General features: G+C 59.0%; 1 protein-coding gene across 15 annotated transcripts in view; it reads right to left on the reverse strand.

The window, feature by feature from the left end:
* Positions 1-15,134, reverse strand: part of CELF5 (CUGBP Elav-like family member 5) — a gene marked incomplete at its 5' end in the record, with an annotated part of 201,459 nt that overhangs the window by 151,882 nt on the left and 34,443 nt on the right. For 5 of the 15 annotated variants that reach the window (XM_082736440.1, XM_082736450.1, XM_082736443.1 and 2 more), the window contains 8 exons: positions 1,170-4,517; positions 6,694-6,837; positions 9,703-9,786; positions 10,364-10,426; positions 11,904-12,050; positions 12,146-12,287; positions 12,906-13,052; positions 14,808-14,887. In XM_082736440.1, the coding sequence (XP_082592566.1) occupies positions 4,390-4,517; positions 6,694-6,837; positions 9,703-9,786; positions 10,364-10,426; positions 11,904-12,050; positions 12,146-12,287; positions 12,906-13,052; positions 14,808-14,887 (935 nt within the window). In that variant the 3' untranslated portion in view covers positions 1,170-4,389. Of the gene's footprint in view, positions 1-1,169; positions 4,518-6,693; positions 6,838-9,702; positions 9,787-10,363; positions 10,427-11,903; positions 12,051-12,145; positions 12,288-12,905; positions 13,053-14,807; positions 14,888-15,134 lie in introns of those variants that run through there. The other 10 variants (XM_082736442.1, XM_082736441.1, XR_014313229.1 and 7 more) reach the window with 9 other exon arrangements.

The following is a 15,134-nucleotide window of genomic DNA, read 5'->3' on the forward strand; positions in this document are numbered from 1 at the left end:
TGGCGTGGCCGTCCCCACCCTTCAGAGCCCCGCCCAGCCAGACGCTGCTCAGGGGGCCAGTGTCTCCAGCCCCAGGTCTAATTTTTTTTTTTTTTTTTTTTTTTAGAACTTCAAGGCCTCCTCATGAGCTGCACGCAGTGTCATTTTTTCAGCCACAGTCATGTCACCTCTCCAGTGTCACCTCCTTCAGGCCTCACCTCTTCAGGACACTGCCGGGTCCTCAGCTACTTCAGGTCCAATGGGGGACTCCGTCCCGCGACGGCAGCATGGGTGGGGGTGCAGAGAACGCGGTGGCTCCGTCCGCAGCCCGGCAGCCCCGCCCCCACGCCCCACCCCAGAAAACGCAGGCAGGCGCTCACACAAACACACCTGAGTAAAGTGGCGCGCTTTGCAATAGCCAAAAGGTAGCGACACCCGAAATGTGTGGGGATGGATGAATGCATACACAAAACGTGGTCCATGCCCCCACACGCACATCCCGCGGCCACCAACGAGGGGTGAGGCCCCCGGGCAGGGGTCGCAACCCCAGCCCACGACACGCAGGGAAGGAACCAGACACAGGAGGTCACGCGGCGTGTGAGTCCACGCGTGTGACACGTCCAGACCAGGCTCCTCCACGGACACGAAGGGGCTCGTGGGGACTGGGCGGGGTGGGGGGGGGCGGAGGTGACGGCTCAGGGGACGGGGTTGCTTTTGCGGGTCTGAATGTCCTGGAATTAAGCACGCGTGGTGTCTGCACTATCTTGTAAATGTATTTAATGCCTCTGGATTGTACCTTTTAAAATGGTGTCATGGGGAATTTCATGTTCCGGAATTCTACCTCGAATTAAAGAGAATGCATCGCTTAGAGTGTCTTTCTCCTCTGGGGGCCACCTCCGTGAGGACAGAGCCGAGAGCCACCGGGGACCCGCACACAGGAGGTGGGTGGGGGTTTGGGGAATAAATGAGCCAGTGAACCCAGCGCCAGGGGAACCTGCTCTCCTGCAGAAGGACAAGTCCCATCGCCTCTGCTTCTGGATGGCTCAGAGGGAGTCTCGGTGTTGAAACATTCCCAGAATATCTCCTCCTGCGTCTCCTAACCTGAAATCCGGGTTCTCTTGCCCAGGCAACTCAATGGGGCCAGACACGCTCTATCCACGAGAGGCGGTGAATAAGGGAGGACCCAGTCCTTTAGCAAGTAAAACTTTTATTAAATAAACTTTCAGTTTCTCCAGACCAAAGAGAGGCATTTGGACATTGAAATGATGGTTGCAGCTTCTCACCTGAACACGCCGCAGTGACAAGGACCTCTCCAGCCAGAAATCCAAACCAAGTCAACCCAAAGTTCCCTCTAAGTCCCTTTCTTGTATTCCTTTTCTGTGTGTGTGTGTGTATGTGTATGTATATGTGTGTGTGTGTGTGTGTGTGTGGCGGTTTGTCTCCAAAAGTCGGTTTGCAAGTTGAAACTTCATGAAATCACTCGTAGCAGAAATAAAGTACATCGTACAAATCACGCAGGTCTTCGATGTGGAGTATAAAAATGGTATTTACAGCCAGTAAACATGGGCCAGAGGGACACACGCCACTGCACACCCACACGCACTCCCAAGCAGGCCCAGCGGAGGGCTTGGCGGGTGCCGGGGACACGCACGAGGCCCCCTCGTGGCCCCTGGGCACGCGCACGCAGACGCACGGGACACAGGCACGCTAGAGTGTCTCGGAACAATTATCAAACTCTGGAATATCGAAACAAGTTGGTCATTAAGACTTTTTTTTTCTTTTCTTTTTTTTTTTTTTTTGCAATGTGTTCTTTTTTGTTTTTTTTTTGTTTTTGTTTTTGTTTTTTTCTGGGTCAGTCAACACATTTTGGTAGAAACAAAAGGGAATGCTTTTTTTTTTTTTTTTTACAAATTTTTTTTTCTTGAGCTTATTAAGTTCTTCGGCGCCTCACTTGGCAAGAGGCCCCAATGACGTCCAACGAACTTGACTCTGTGCTTCAAAGTGGGTTTTCACGGTTTGAGTAGCTATACAGAGATGCCCCAAAAGGACTTCCCTCCCCGCCCCGACTAGGAAACAAAAATCCAGTCATCTGATTTTTTTTTCCCCATTTTGTTCTCTTTTCTTCTTTGTATCTGCTCAGAAAGACCAAAATTAAAAAAAAAAATTATCTGTAGAGGTATTTCTGGTAAAGGGGTGCTGGGACGGTGCAGGTTGGCTTGTCCAACGCGCTTGGCAATCTTGGTCATGAGATCGTGAACTCCAGGCTGGTGATCCGAAGGCAGGGAGGGTGGCTGCCTGCCCTTGGGAGGGGGCAGGAGGGGCGGGGGGGCGCCCCGGCCCCTGTCTGCCCCTGACGGAAAGCTAAGGGCTATTGGTCACATGAGTAAGGCTATGACGGGGGTGGGGGGGGTGGAGAAGGTGGGGGCGGGTCTCTTTTGTGCCTATCGGGGGAAGGCAGGGCCCTGGGGTGAGGGAGGGGTTAGGGGGTCCGGAAGCTGCAGCTAAGACCAGGGACACTCGAGCTGGCTGAGCCCAAAGGCCTGCGAGAGCCGTCGGCAGCAGGGGCCCAAAGTCCTGGAGGTGTATCGCGTTGGCAGCTGATTCCCAGTGCTTCTCGGCGCCCTGGTCTGACATGACAGCGGGAGATGGGGAGACACTGGGCGGCCCGGTCATCCTCAGCCCTTCTTATGTCCCTGCTGAGTGACCGGGCCAGGGTCACCATCTCTTGGATGGGAGGAAGTCGGAAAAGTTTGGTCCCATGATCTATACTCAAAAAATATATATACTGTCTATAGCTCTATATATATATGCATATATATATATAGGAAAAGTTGTGATTTAGTTTGGGGAGCCACCAAGGAGGGGGCAGTGAACCTCCTGACCCCCAACTCAGAAGCCCCCTCCCCCCAGCACGGGGGCAGATCACAAAGCCCCCTCCCCGCTCCATGTGGCCTTTGTAGTGTTTCACATTAAGGGGGGTGGGCAAGGGAGACGGAAGAGGACAGGGAGGGCTGGTGTCCAAACTCGGTTGTAATTTACGGAAAAGTCCGGGATCGGTTGGAAGCGGGAAGCCCTCCTGGGGTGGGAAGGCCCCTCACCTGGCGGAGAAGGGAGGGGCGTTAGGGTGGGGTGATGGGGGGCCTACGACATCGCCTCCCACCTACACCCCCTGCCCTGGCCAGGCTGGGTTCTGGGAACCCAAGGGCCCCTGTCCTTTCACAGAGAGTCCATTTCCAGATCCGGAGGCCAACAAACCGCCTGGGAAGGGACGTGGGGCCGCTGAGCCCATTTCCTCCCGCAACCCGGGGCCAAGAGTTGGGTTTATTCTGGTCTCCCCTGCCCCCTCGCTGTCACTGAAGCTCCACGGGGGCAGCTCCGCCCCCCAAGCCCCGCCCCGTGTCAGGTCATTCACCACTGGGGTGTGGCCCCAAGCGCGGGGAACAGCGCCTAGCGCTTAGTAGGTGCTCAGTAAGGACTTGCTGTCCCGGAGCGTTCAGGTGCAGGGAGCATTAGTCGCCTGATCCCGTGACCGGATACCCGCGAATCTGGGGGTGCTGACTTGACAGTCGGAAAAGCATGCCCAGCCCCTAACTGAGCACCTACTTGGCGCCAGACCCCAGGCGCGGCGCTTTGATGACCACGGCGCTTGTGATGGAGAAAAGAAAACCGAAATGAATGGTCAAGAGCTTTCCAGGTGGCGGGTCCTGGGCTTGGTGGGGAAAACACCGCAGCCCCAAGCGGGTCCTCCCTGTCTCGGGAGGCGACTTCCACGAACCCATTCCACGGATGAGGCTCGTCAAGGCTTGCGGTCAGTTACGTTTCCCCACTGGCCCCTTAGGCTCACTGTTCCTTCCCCAGAGAAGGTGTTTAGTTGTTGATAAAGTTGTTCTCTCTGATGGCAAAATCCACTCTTGGGGGTGTGTCTGGGGGTACCTTTTTCGAGGGGGGGGCAGGCTGGTGAGCAGGGCAAACATTCCGCTTTCTCACCAGCCCACAGAGCAGGAACCAGAGAAGAGTTACGACCCCAGCCCAGCTGCGAGACTCACAGGTCAGGACAGAATACCCTCCCCACAGCCCACCCCACCCCAGACCAAACCTGGCCTCTCAGTGAACTTCTATTCATCCTTCAACGCCTTCTTCTGGAAGGATTCCCCAACCACCCCCGGACCCTAGTTCCACCTTCCGTCCCAGCCCCGACCCAAGGGGGATGGGGGTGATCTAGTCTAGCTCTGTCCACAGCGACCCAAGCTGGGGACCCCTCATGGTCTCCAGCAGCGTCCCCGGGGGGCTGGGGAGGGCTCAGAGAATGAGGGGGTGTTTGGCCAAAACGGGGTGGGGGTGGGGGTGGGTGGGGCCGCCTGGCGGCTCACCTGGGCCAGGCCCGCAGCCTCCGGGCGGCTGTGGGCGCGGTCAGTAGGGGTGTCCCGGGTCTTTGGGCCGCTTCAGCTGCACCTTGAGCCTCTTCATGCCGATCTGAAAGCCGTTCATGGCCTGGATGGCGGTCTGCGCGCTGGCCGGGTTGTCAAAGCTCACGAAGCCTGCGGAGACCGGGGCGGACCCGCCATGGTGGGCAACGCGGGCGTCCTCCGCTTCCTGCAGTGCTGCGGCCCCGGCAGCCCGGCTCGCGGGGTCCTGGGGGCGGGGGGGTGCGCTCGCAGGGGCAAGTGGGCCCGGGGAGGCAGGAGGGCGCGCCAGGGCACGCACAGCAGCCCGGCGCCTGGCTCTGACACCCTCTAGACTTGCATGCCTCCGGGGACGGGGTGCTTGCTTCCTTACCCGGGGTCTGCTCTGCTGAGACTTCCCACAGGTGGAGGGATCAGGTGAGGCCCATGGGGGGGTCCCATGAGGGCCCCATTCTCCCTCCCTCCCCATCCTGGCTGCCTGCCTCCTTCCAGGCCCTGCATGCTAACCCTCTGCCGTCCCGACACTGCTGTCCATCTGGGATCTTGACTGTGGATCAGAGACTGTCTCTGCGTGCGTGTCCTGGTGTCGCTTCTCTCTGTTCTTCTCGCCCTCTTCCTCTCTCTGCCTGTTATCTCGTTCTCTGTCTCTGTCTCTGTCTCTCTACCCCCATATCCCCCGCAACCCTGCCCCACGCCCCACAGGCCATCAGAAACATCCTGCTCGGCCACTCCTCAACCTTCCACCAGCCCCTGCCACCCCGGGCCACCCTGCCCTACTCCTGCCCCTCACCGCTCGGTCTTCGCAGGCTTCCCGGGAGGGTGTGGAGGCCACAGGGGCCAGGAGCCCTTTGGGGTGAGGGACTGCATGCCCAAGTATTTGAGGTGGGGATCCCCGAGCTCTGGGTGAGAGGCTGGGTGGGGGGTCAAGTGGAGAGAGAGTGGGGGCAGGGTTGATCGGTCCTGCAGAGGCCCACTGGGGAGCCAGGGGGGAAGGTGGAGCTGGGGGGCATAAGGTCTTCACGTCTACCAGCTGCCCTAACACCTGTCCCCCCGCTACACTGATCAGGAAACCGAGGCTCAGGGAAGGCACAGGACTCCTCACTGTTGAGAGGGATTGAGTGGGTTTTCCCCCACACGCCGCCTTCTTCGTCCCGCAAGTGGGATGCTGAGGAGGGGCCTGGGCACTGGCAGAGGACCCTGATCCAGGTGACCTTGGGTGCGCTGTTTGACCGCCCTGTGCCTCTCCTTCCTCCCAGGGTAAAACGGGGCCACTCTTCCCTTTCATGGTTGGATGCTGAGTATATATGGAACGCCCTGGCTAAATAGGCAAGACTTGGCCTTTGGAATACAACAGAGTGAGATTACGAGTCCACACTTCAGAGTCAAACGGACTGGTTCCGATCTGGGTTCTGCCTCTTTGCTGCTGTGTGAACTTGGAGGCCAAGGCCCTGTAGGACCGCCCCGTCCCCTCCCTGGCCTTCCCTCCTCCCACCTTCCCCCTCTCTCTGCTCCAGCCACGAGGGCCTCCTGGCTGGCCCTCCAACACACCAGACACAGCTCTGCCCCAGGACTTTTGCATGTGTCGCTCCCTCTGCCCCGGAACCCTGTACCCCAGACATCCTGGGGCTGGGAAATCTCAACGTTTGGGTCTCAGCTGAAACATTACGTCCCGCACACCGGCTTCTGGGTCCTTAGGAGCAGATGGTGACGGTGTTCTTCCCGCCATTCATAACCCCCTGACGGACGCCCTGCCTTGTTTATTTCCACCTCCTACCTGTAAGCCTGTGTTTTTCAACTCCGCAGTCGCTGGCTAGGGGTGGTCATTTAGATCTGGATTCCTTAAAACTAAAACTTTTATCTCTTTCTCTATCTCTGTCTCTCTACCCCATCTCTCCCCCCCCCATCCTGCCCTGCTCCCCCCAGGCCATCAGAAACATCCTGCCGGTTGAACTGCCCCTCTCGAGGTGCCTGGCAGCCACGTGGTGCTCATAGCTCAGACAGCAGAGGCGAGAAGAACATCTCTGCCAGTGGAGAAAATTCTGTGGGGCAGTGCGGCAAGACTGCAAGCTTTGGAGGGCAGGAATTTTGTTGGCTTCCTTTGCTGCCCTGACCAGCACCCAGCAGCATGCCTGGCACACAGCAGGTGCTTAATAAGCGCTCACTGCAACTTCTAAATGTGATTCTCTTGGACCACACCTGCCTCCTAGCTGACCACGCCAACCACGCCCTCCCACGTCCGTGTTCCTGGCAGCACGCGGATCAGGGGGACAGGGCTGGCCAGCAGGAAGGGGTGCCCAAAGCAGGTACTCACCAAAACATTTGCTCTGGTTGGTGGCCCGATCCATAAACACCTTGGAGGAGATGATATTGCCGAAGGGCAGGAACATCTGCGTCAGCTCCGTGTCTCCAAACTCCTGGGGGAGGTGGTAGATAAACAGGTTACAGCCTTCGGGACCTGCAGGTAGGGGAGAGAAAGACATAAAGCCCCCAAGGAGAGGAGGCGGACCCCCCCCGGGGGGAGGGGCGCGGGACCGGAGCCCACCTCTGGCATCTCCAGCTGTTGGGGGAGGGCGCCCGTGACACCAGGAAGCAGGGCGTGGAGACGGCGTGGGGGAGGGGAGGCAGGGCGCGCTTACCCTCGCCTTTCTAATCCCACACTTGGGTACCCTGAACCTCTGATTATCCTCATGCCCCAGGTAATTTACAAAACTCAGATGGTCCCTCCCTGCAAAACTGACATAAATCCCTCAATGCCAGACCCTGGGTAGTCCCCAAATTCCAGACAACCGGAAACCCCGGAAAAAAAAAATCCCTAAATCCGGAAACGCCAGACCATTTATGACAGCGGATGCATTGTACGTGCGGTATGCGGACACTCTGTATACCTCTGCACTAATTCTGTAAATCTACAACTGGTTTTAAAATACGATGTTCCTATCTTACAAGTCCGATGATCACAGAATAAGACAAGTCATTCCCCGGTCCCAAACCCCAAATATCGAGATAGTCTTCAAAACCGTGGATAATCCTCCAAGCCTTGAATAATTTTCAAGACTCAGATGACACACATAAAAAAAACCTCAATTAAGATAAAAAAATTCTGTAGTCCCCAAGCCACCTGGTGATTTTATTACATTTTTATTTATTTTTAAGTAGGCTCCACACCCAGTGTAGGGCTTCAACTCAGAACTCCGAGATGGAGAGTTGTGTTCTCCACCGACTGAGCCGGCCAGGCAGCCCTCGCCGCCCCCCCTCCACGTCCCCACCTGGGAATTTTAACATGATATACTACACCAACCAAGAATAACTTCTTAAAGGCACCGCTAACTCTCAAAACCATCCCCTCCCCAAAGAATCCCCAATGGAGAGGTTACGTAACAGCTACAAATAACAATGAAATTTTAAAACCTTCGTTTTAAAACAGTCACCAAAACCTGCCCCTCATCCCAAACCAACAGATGACCTTCGCCCATGCCCCCCAAAACCACGAACCCCCCAACCACCAAAAATCCCCCTCGGTCCAGAAGTGAGTATTCTCCATCCCAGGAAATAAAGATCCGGGATTGCCCACGGACATCCAACCCTTCTCTTCCTGGTTAGGACCACAGTCCCAAGAACGCTTGTTTTTAAAATGCAAGCGAGTTGCAACGTGATCGTCGTGACTGATGTGGACGGCGTGATCTCGACCGCGGCACAAACGTTACAGCCGCCAGAGTGTGATCCCATCTCCGAGAAACACGGGGTGAAGGCGGAAAGCCGCACCCAGCTGAGGGCACCCCGTGAGAAGACAACACATGCGCACACACTCCCCACAGCACACAGCGGGACCACCGACCACTCCCTCGGCTCCCCACGTGTGTCTGAGCCACGCGCATCCCCATGTGGGGTTACGACTCCCCCTCTGACTTCAGACACGTCTCTCCCCGCGCATGACAGCAGCCACACCCGCCACCCTTCCCTTCAATGCCATGTCCACGTGCAAGCTTGAGGTCTTTGCCGGGATAAAGGGCCATCCTGACCGTATTTTTTTAACCTGCCCCTGGGCATGACGCTGTCTACCATTTTGTATCAGGGCTCTATCTTGTCTTTTGCTTTGATGTGTCGCGGACAAAGGTCTAGAATGGTGCGAGCTGGAGTCTTGTACATTGTCCCCCGAGGTGGGGACTCTCCAAAATGCTCATGGCGAGTGACAGCAGGGCTGATCACCACTGCCCTAGCTCTGACCGCCTCAGCCCTGGTGGAGGGAAGTTGGAGCAGGGATCAGGGAGGGAGACACAGGTCCGAGCCGTCCACAGAACAGTGACCTGAGGCAGCTGGGCCCTCTCGGAAGCCCGTGCTGGCCCGCCCTGGATCAGGGGGTGCAGGGGGTGTTGGGAGGTCACTGAAAGTCGCACTGGAGCTCCAGCACTGTCAAATCCTCATGCCTGCCGTCTGTGACTTTACCCACTGAGCCACCAGAGGAATAAAATCTGACGGAGGACAGAGTAGCGGCTGGTTGGCCCAGCTGGGGACCCCTCAGCCTAGAGTTCATCTCCAAAGCTCAGCTTGTTTCCTGGCAAGGGGCCCCCTGCCACGGGTCAAGGGCAAGGGCCAAGTCCAAGTGGAGGAGAACCTCAAAGAATTCAGTCTGCAGGCCAGGACATCCACAGTGCTCCCCAGCCATGGGGCCAGTGGGTCACCTCCCCCTGACCCCTACTAGCTGGATGGACAAGGGAAAGGGCCTTCCTGGTGCTGAGCCACACTGTGCGTCAGGAACGGCTTTGCCTCCTTCCCAGTGACGCCTCTTGACCCAGATGGTCGCTCCTGTTGCAGAGGAGGAAACTGAGGCACGGGCAGTGAGTGCTTTCCTTACCATGCACAGCCACAACTGGGTGGACCTGAATCCTGGTCTGTCCGACCCCAGAATCTAACAACTTCCTCCTTCCGCTTTACTGGAGAGCTTCAGTTCACCCGAGATATCCCACTACTACCCGCCACCCGCGCCCGACCTCAAGATGAGCGTCCTTCCCCAAAATTCAGAGGCTCGTCCGGTCCTGGGAAGGGTGGCTGGTGGTGGCTGGGTCACCCCTAGGCCCGCTAGTCCTATGGTTCCAACTTTCCAGAGGAGCGAGCCGTGGCTCCGAGAGGGTGATGAGGTTCCCCCAGAGCACCCAGGGGCCGCGTCAGAACTCGAACCCAGGTCTGTCTGGCCCGCAGGCCGTGCTCTTGGCCGCGGTTCCCCGAGGTCCCGCGCCACGCCAGGCCAGGCCAGGGGTCCTGGAGGTCGAGGGGGCGGTCAGAGGGCGGGGCTGGCGCCCAGGGGAGGTCGCGGCCCCCTCACCTTCTCGCTGCTGCTGCTGCAGGAGGGGCGGCGGCTGGGGGACGCTGTGCGCGATGGGCGTGATGGCCGCGGTGGGGTACATGGCTGCGGAGACCGGGAGCGAGACAGGGCGGAGGCGGGTGTGAGGCCGGTGGGCGGCGCGGGGAGGGCGGGGGCGGGGCCACGTTGGTCTTGGGAGGGAGGCGGGGCGTGCCCGCGGCGGAGGGCGGGCCTAGGGGAGGGGCCAAGGCACAGGGAAGAGTGAGGCGGAGCCATGGCTCGAGGGGGTGGGGCCAACGTCTGGAATGAGGGAGGGGGAGTGACCACAGCCGAGGGCGGGCCTGAAGGAGGGGCCAAGGCCGCACAAGATCAGAGTGGGTGGGACCAGAGTGTGAGGGGCAGGGCCAAGGCTGAGGGCAGGGCCCTGGAGGACTCGGGACAGGATATGAGGGGCGGGACCAGACGCTGCGAGGGCCGAGGAGGGGTGGGGCCAAAACCTGGGAAAGGACAGGACCAGAAGTAGGAGGCGTGGCTAGGTACAAGAGAGAAGGCCAAACGAAAGGGCGGCCCCTGGGAGGCGGGGCCAGAAGCGGGGAGCTGCCAGGGGGCGTGGCCAGACAGGAAGAAAGGCGGGGCAGAGGGGCGGGGCCACGCCCGAGAGTGGGCCGGACTGCCCGCGTACCTGTGTACTGCTGGACTCCGGAGAAGGCGGGATGGAGGGTCTCGGCTACCGTCGGGCTCTGAGCTGCGGGGTAGACGGAAGGGCTGAGTGGGACGGGGGCGGCAGATCTCCCATGCACCCCTGATCCTTAGCGCCCGGAAGGAGAGCAACAAACATCCGCCCAGCTTCATCTCTACATAAACGTTTTACAGGTATGGTCCCCATTTTACAGGTAGGAAAACTGAGGTTCAGAGAGGTGAAGCAACCAGCGCAGGGCCACTCAGATAGGAAATGGTAGAAGTCGAACAGGGCTCCAGAGAGGTTTAACCCCATCTCTCTGTCCCCATCCGGACCCCCTCGCTCTTCCCCTTTATTCTCCAGATTTTCCAGGACTTCAGGCCTCTGTTCCTGACCACCCCCCACCCCCATCCATTTCCCTCTCTCCCATCCCAAGCCTCACTCATCAGACACCTCGCGGATCCCCCATGTGGCTGTGACCTCCTGGCTGCTCTCAGGGCAGGAAGTAAGGAGAGGAGAGAGGTTGTCCAGACCACTAGAGCTGCTGCATCAGGGGGAAATTTCAGCCAAAAGATTCAGCTCCAACGGAGAGAGGTTACTACAGGATGGGTGTGTGTGTGTGGGGGGGGTGACCATAAAGGGGTCACATGAATGAATCACCCCCCGGAGATGGAGCATTGTGGTGGTGGTTACACAAATCTCTGACGGTGATAACATGGCACAGACCCCCCCCACACACACGCACGGGTGCACACACAACGTGGTACAGTGTCCATAAGGTGTCCAGCTCCCGTCGAGGTCATTGTACTGTACCAGTGTCAGCCTCCTGGTTTCGACAATGTGCTTTGTTCTGTAAGCTGTTAGCATGGGTGGCGGGCTGGGCTGGAGGGAGCAGGACCTCTCCGTACTTCTGAAACTCTCTGTGAGTTCCAGTCATTTCAAAATAAAAGCAAATTCTCCTCAATGGTGGATATGCAGATGACTTACTTCACCCAAGCAAGGTGTTGGAGGAGGCTTGCCTGGGGACTGTGGTACAGAATGGGGAGAGCTGGGACCTCGGCTCTGCAAAAGCAGGGCCCAGCCGAATTCGGTGCATGGCGAATACTGCATGGCTGGATGTAGGAGTGGATATGGGTCCTGATATCTTCCTCAATAGTGACGGTTAATAATTAAGATTGATGGTGCTGTTCTTGGTACAGACAGTGTGCCAAGCATTCAACATGCTAATTTCGTCAGTGCAACCTCCTGAGATGACTGATGGCATCAGACCCATTTCCCGGGTAAGGACACTGAGGTCCAGGGACTCACAGAGACCACCCAGGACAACCGAACTGAAGCTTGACCCCAGATATGTCTGGATATAAAGTTCCCGTGTTTTAACCACCCTGCTATAGTCTCTTTCTCTGTGCCCACAGCTCATGTCTGTTGAGCTGACAGCCCCTCTGGTTCCCAGGGACCATGGCATGGGAACGCCTGCTTGTCCCAGAGACGCCCTCCCCACCCTCCCACCCACCCATAGGTCCCAGGGGACCACTCCAGTTACCTGGGTAGGGCACAAGGCCATTGGCATACACGGTCTCTAGGGCAGGGTGCCCCCCAGGGAAGGGCACAACCCCTGCGAAGCCATTGGTGATGGGAGCCACGAGCCCAGGCACGGCCGTGGTGCCAAGCAGCGGGGGTGAGTGCAGTCCTGCAGAACGGAGGAGCACCATGGGGAGCCTGAGCCTGGCCCTGGCCCTGGCCCTGCCCTGCCCACCCATCCTTAGGCCCCTGGCGGACTCTCACCAGAGGCAGGGGCGATGGGCGTGGCAGGCAGCCCGTTAAGGCTGACGGCGCCAATCTGCTGGATGTGGCAGGGTGAGAAGGCCACGCCGGGGCTCAGGTAGCTGCCCGACGTGGACAGGACCGTTGTCTGCTGCTGCATGAGCTGGGGGCGGAAAGGAGTCGGTGTGCACAATGGGGGTGGCACCTGCCCTGAGGTCATGACTCGTGGGAGGCCTGGTCCTCAAGTGACTTGAGTAGGGGAGGGGGTCAGCCTGGCTCTCTTGGCTCAGGCTGGGGTCAGGGCTTAGCTAGGAATTGGGGCTCAGTGTGGGATCAAGGGTCTGTCTAGGATCAGGGCTGAGTCAGGAATTTGGACTCGGTCTGGGATTGGGGATCAGCCAACACTGAGCTCAGCCAGGGCTGGGTCTCAGTGTGAAGTCAGCCTCGATTTAGAGGCTCCTTTTGGCTTGGAGGCCCCGCCTAGATTTAGGGCCTAAGCATGGAGTCGTGTCAGCGCAGAGTTGGGGTTCAGCTCGGGCCTCAGTTCATGGCTGGGGGCTCAGCTGGGGTGGGGGGGGGCTCAGGAATCAGCCTGGATCTGGGGACTCAACCATGACCAGGATAGGACCATGAGTCAGAGAGTAGGAAGAGAGAGAAAGATGAGCAGAGAGGCAGAACCCCCAACAGAGCATGCATGGAGAGAGAGAGACTGAGCTGGACCCCCCCGAGTGGTGTGGGGAGCCCTGCTGGAGACGGAAGTGCAGCCGCTGCGGTCACTCACAGCCTGGGCGTAGGCACTGTAGGGGCTGAAGGGCAGGGTGAGGGACGGCGTCAGGATGCCCAGCTGCCCCACCATCTGCTGCATGCGCCGCAGGGTCCGCTCCTTGTCCGTGTCGGCGAACTTGACCACCAGGCTGGAGGAGGCACCCTGCAGGGGCAGCGGCAAGCAAGGAGGGAAAGAAGGAGGGAGGTAGCCAGGACTTTGGGGTTCGTGGAACCACGCCAGCTCTGGCCCTTGGGGGAGCACAGCGGCCAGTCCTGCCCGTGGGCGCTGAGCTGCAGGACACGGACCGCACAGCGAGAACAGCTCAGAGATCAGCATCCTGGGTCTCGCACTTGACCGTGTACAGCTGCCTGTGGGCACAGGTGGGGCCTCCCCGCCCAGGGGGCCGCGTCTGGGACCCAGCAGAGGACCCTGACTATCAGCCACGCTCTCAAAAATGGAGAGTCCAGCTGGTGGGACCCGGGTGAAGGACCCTAGAGCTGTCACTCACACCTGAGGACAGGTGAGACCCCAACCGGAGAGGGGGCATGCCCCCTTTGCTGGAGAGCTCGCTCCCTGATGCGCCCCATCACTGGTCAGCTGCGAGCGTGGGAGAAAGCCTGACCTCCTGGTGAGCCCGAATCCTGCCTCCAGGGGCTACGACTGAGGCCCGAGTGCCCAGCGTGCGAGGCCTGGAGGCTCTGACGCTGCCCTGCTCCTCACTCCCATTTGAGTGCAGCTGAGAGGGGGGATGGTTCTCTAGGGCCTGTACCCCCTGTGGCAGATCCGGCCTTTTTTGTACCGCGACTGTGGCTCCTGGCCCCTCCCCCAGGGGGCGGGGCTACTCCCAGCGCTGAGCCCGTCCTCCTCCGCCTCTCCCCGCCTCTCCGCGCCGCAGGCCTGCCCCCTACCCATCCCCGCTCTGGCCCAGGGGACATTTCCAACCGACCTGGCCCCTTCCCTGCGCTGTCAAAACCTTCCATGGCTCCTCATGACCCCGAGAACCCCGTGCTCCTCGGCCGAGGGCTGCAGCCCCTCCCGCCCTCTCCCCTGCTCCTCTGCGCGCCCCACCCCCATACTTGTTGTCACAGCCCCCCGCCCCACGTTCCCCTGCTGGCCTTCACAAAGCCACAACACCCCTCAGGTCCCGCCCTCCAGGACACCCTCTTGTACACTCATACACACATGCAGACACACTCACACAAACTCACTCAGACACGAAGAGTCCAAAATGTGTGCACACATTTGCACGCACCATGCACGTCACACAGAGTTGCACACACGCGCTCACACGGTGCGTTCAGGGGCCCATATCACACGTGTACACATGCAATCACATACACGCATATTCACACACACCCCCGCCCATCCACACACACTCACATACGTGCCCTCACAGATGCCCACAGAAGCGTGCTGCGCTCGTTCGCGCCACATCAGCCAGGCAGACCCACACACTCACGTGCACTCAGTACACACATGTAGAAACACACATGTGCACACACCTACATGCACGCTGCACAAGCCACTCACACAAACACACCCGTTCGACACACTTAACACGTGCAGCAGCACACACGTATCCATATTCTCACATCACACACCTCAATTGCACATTAAGTCACCTACTAACAACCACACACACTCACATATCCTCTCTTACACACACACGCAGCCACACACTGGCAGTACCTCCAGGCACACTCCCACACGGACTTGCTCACACACGCACAATCGCACACTCACCTGCATACCTGTGCCCACACCACCATCAGGGACTCCGCCTCTCTCTCCGCCTGTGCCTTACTGATGAACAGCAAGTGGCTACGGGATGGCGGGAATGGTAGAGAGAGGTTTTGTCCCTGTCCCCTCCCCCCTTCCGCACGCCCAGCTCCGTGGCCCAGGGCGGTCCCCACTCACCGGCATGGTCTGGCTGCCGTGCAGGGCGTGGATGGCTGCCTGGGCCTCGGTGTGGGAGGAGAACTTCACAAAGGCACAGCCTGGCCCAAGACAAGGAGCACGCGTGAGGGGTAATAGGGTCTTTCTGGGTGGGGAGGGGCCACAGGTTAGGGCACTGGGAGCCCCAGGCGGCGGGTCAGACGGTCAGAACAGACAGCCAGCCAGACGGCTGGACAATAAAGGATCAGGCAGTAAGAAGAGCACACAGAGTATGATGTCAGCCCGGTGGCCTCTCATTCGCTCAGAAAGCCACCAGCTTCACAGGTGTTGGTGGCTCGCATGGCCGGA

The sequence above is a fragment of the Mustela nivalis genome, assembly GCF_964662115.1.
Source record: "Mustela nivalis genome assembly, chromosome: 1".
NCBI lineage: Eukaryota > Metazoa > Chordata > Mammalia > Carnivora > Mustelidae > Mustela > Mustela nivalis.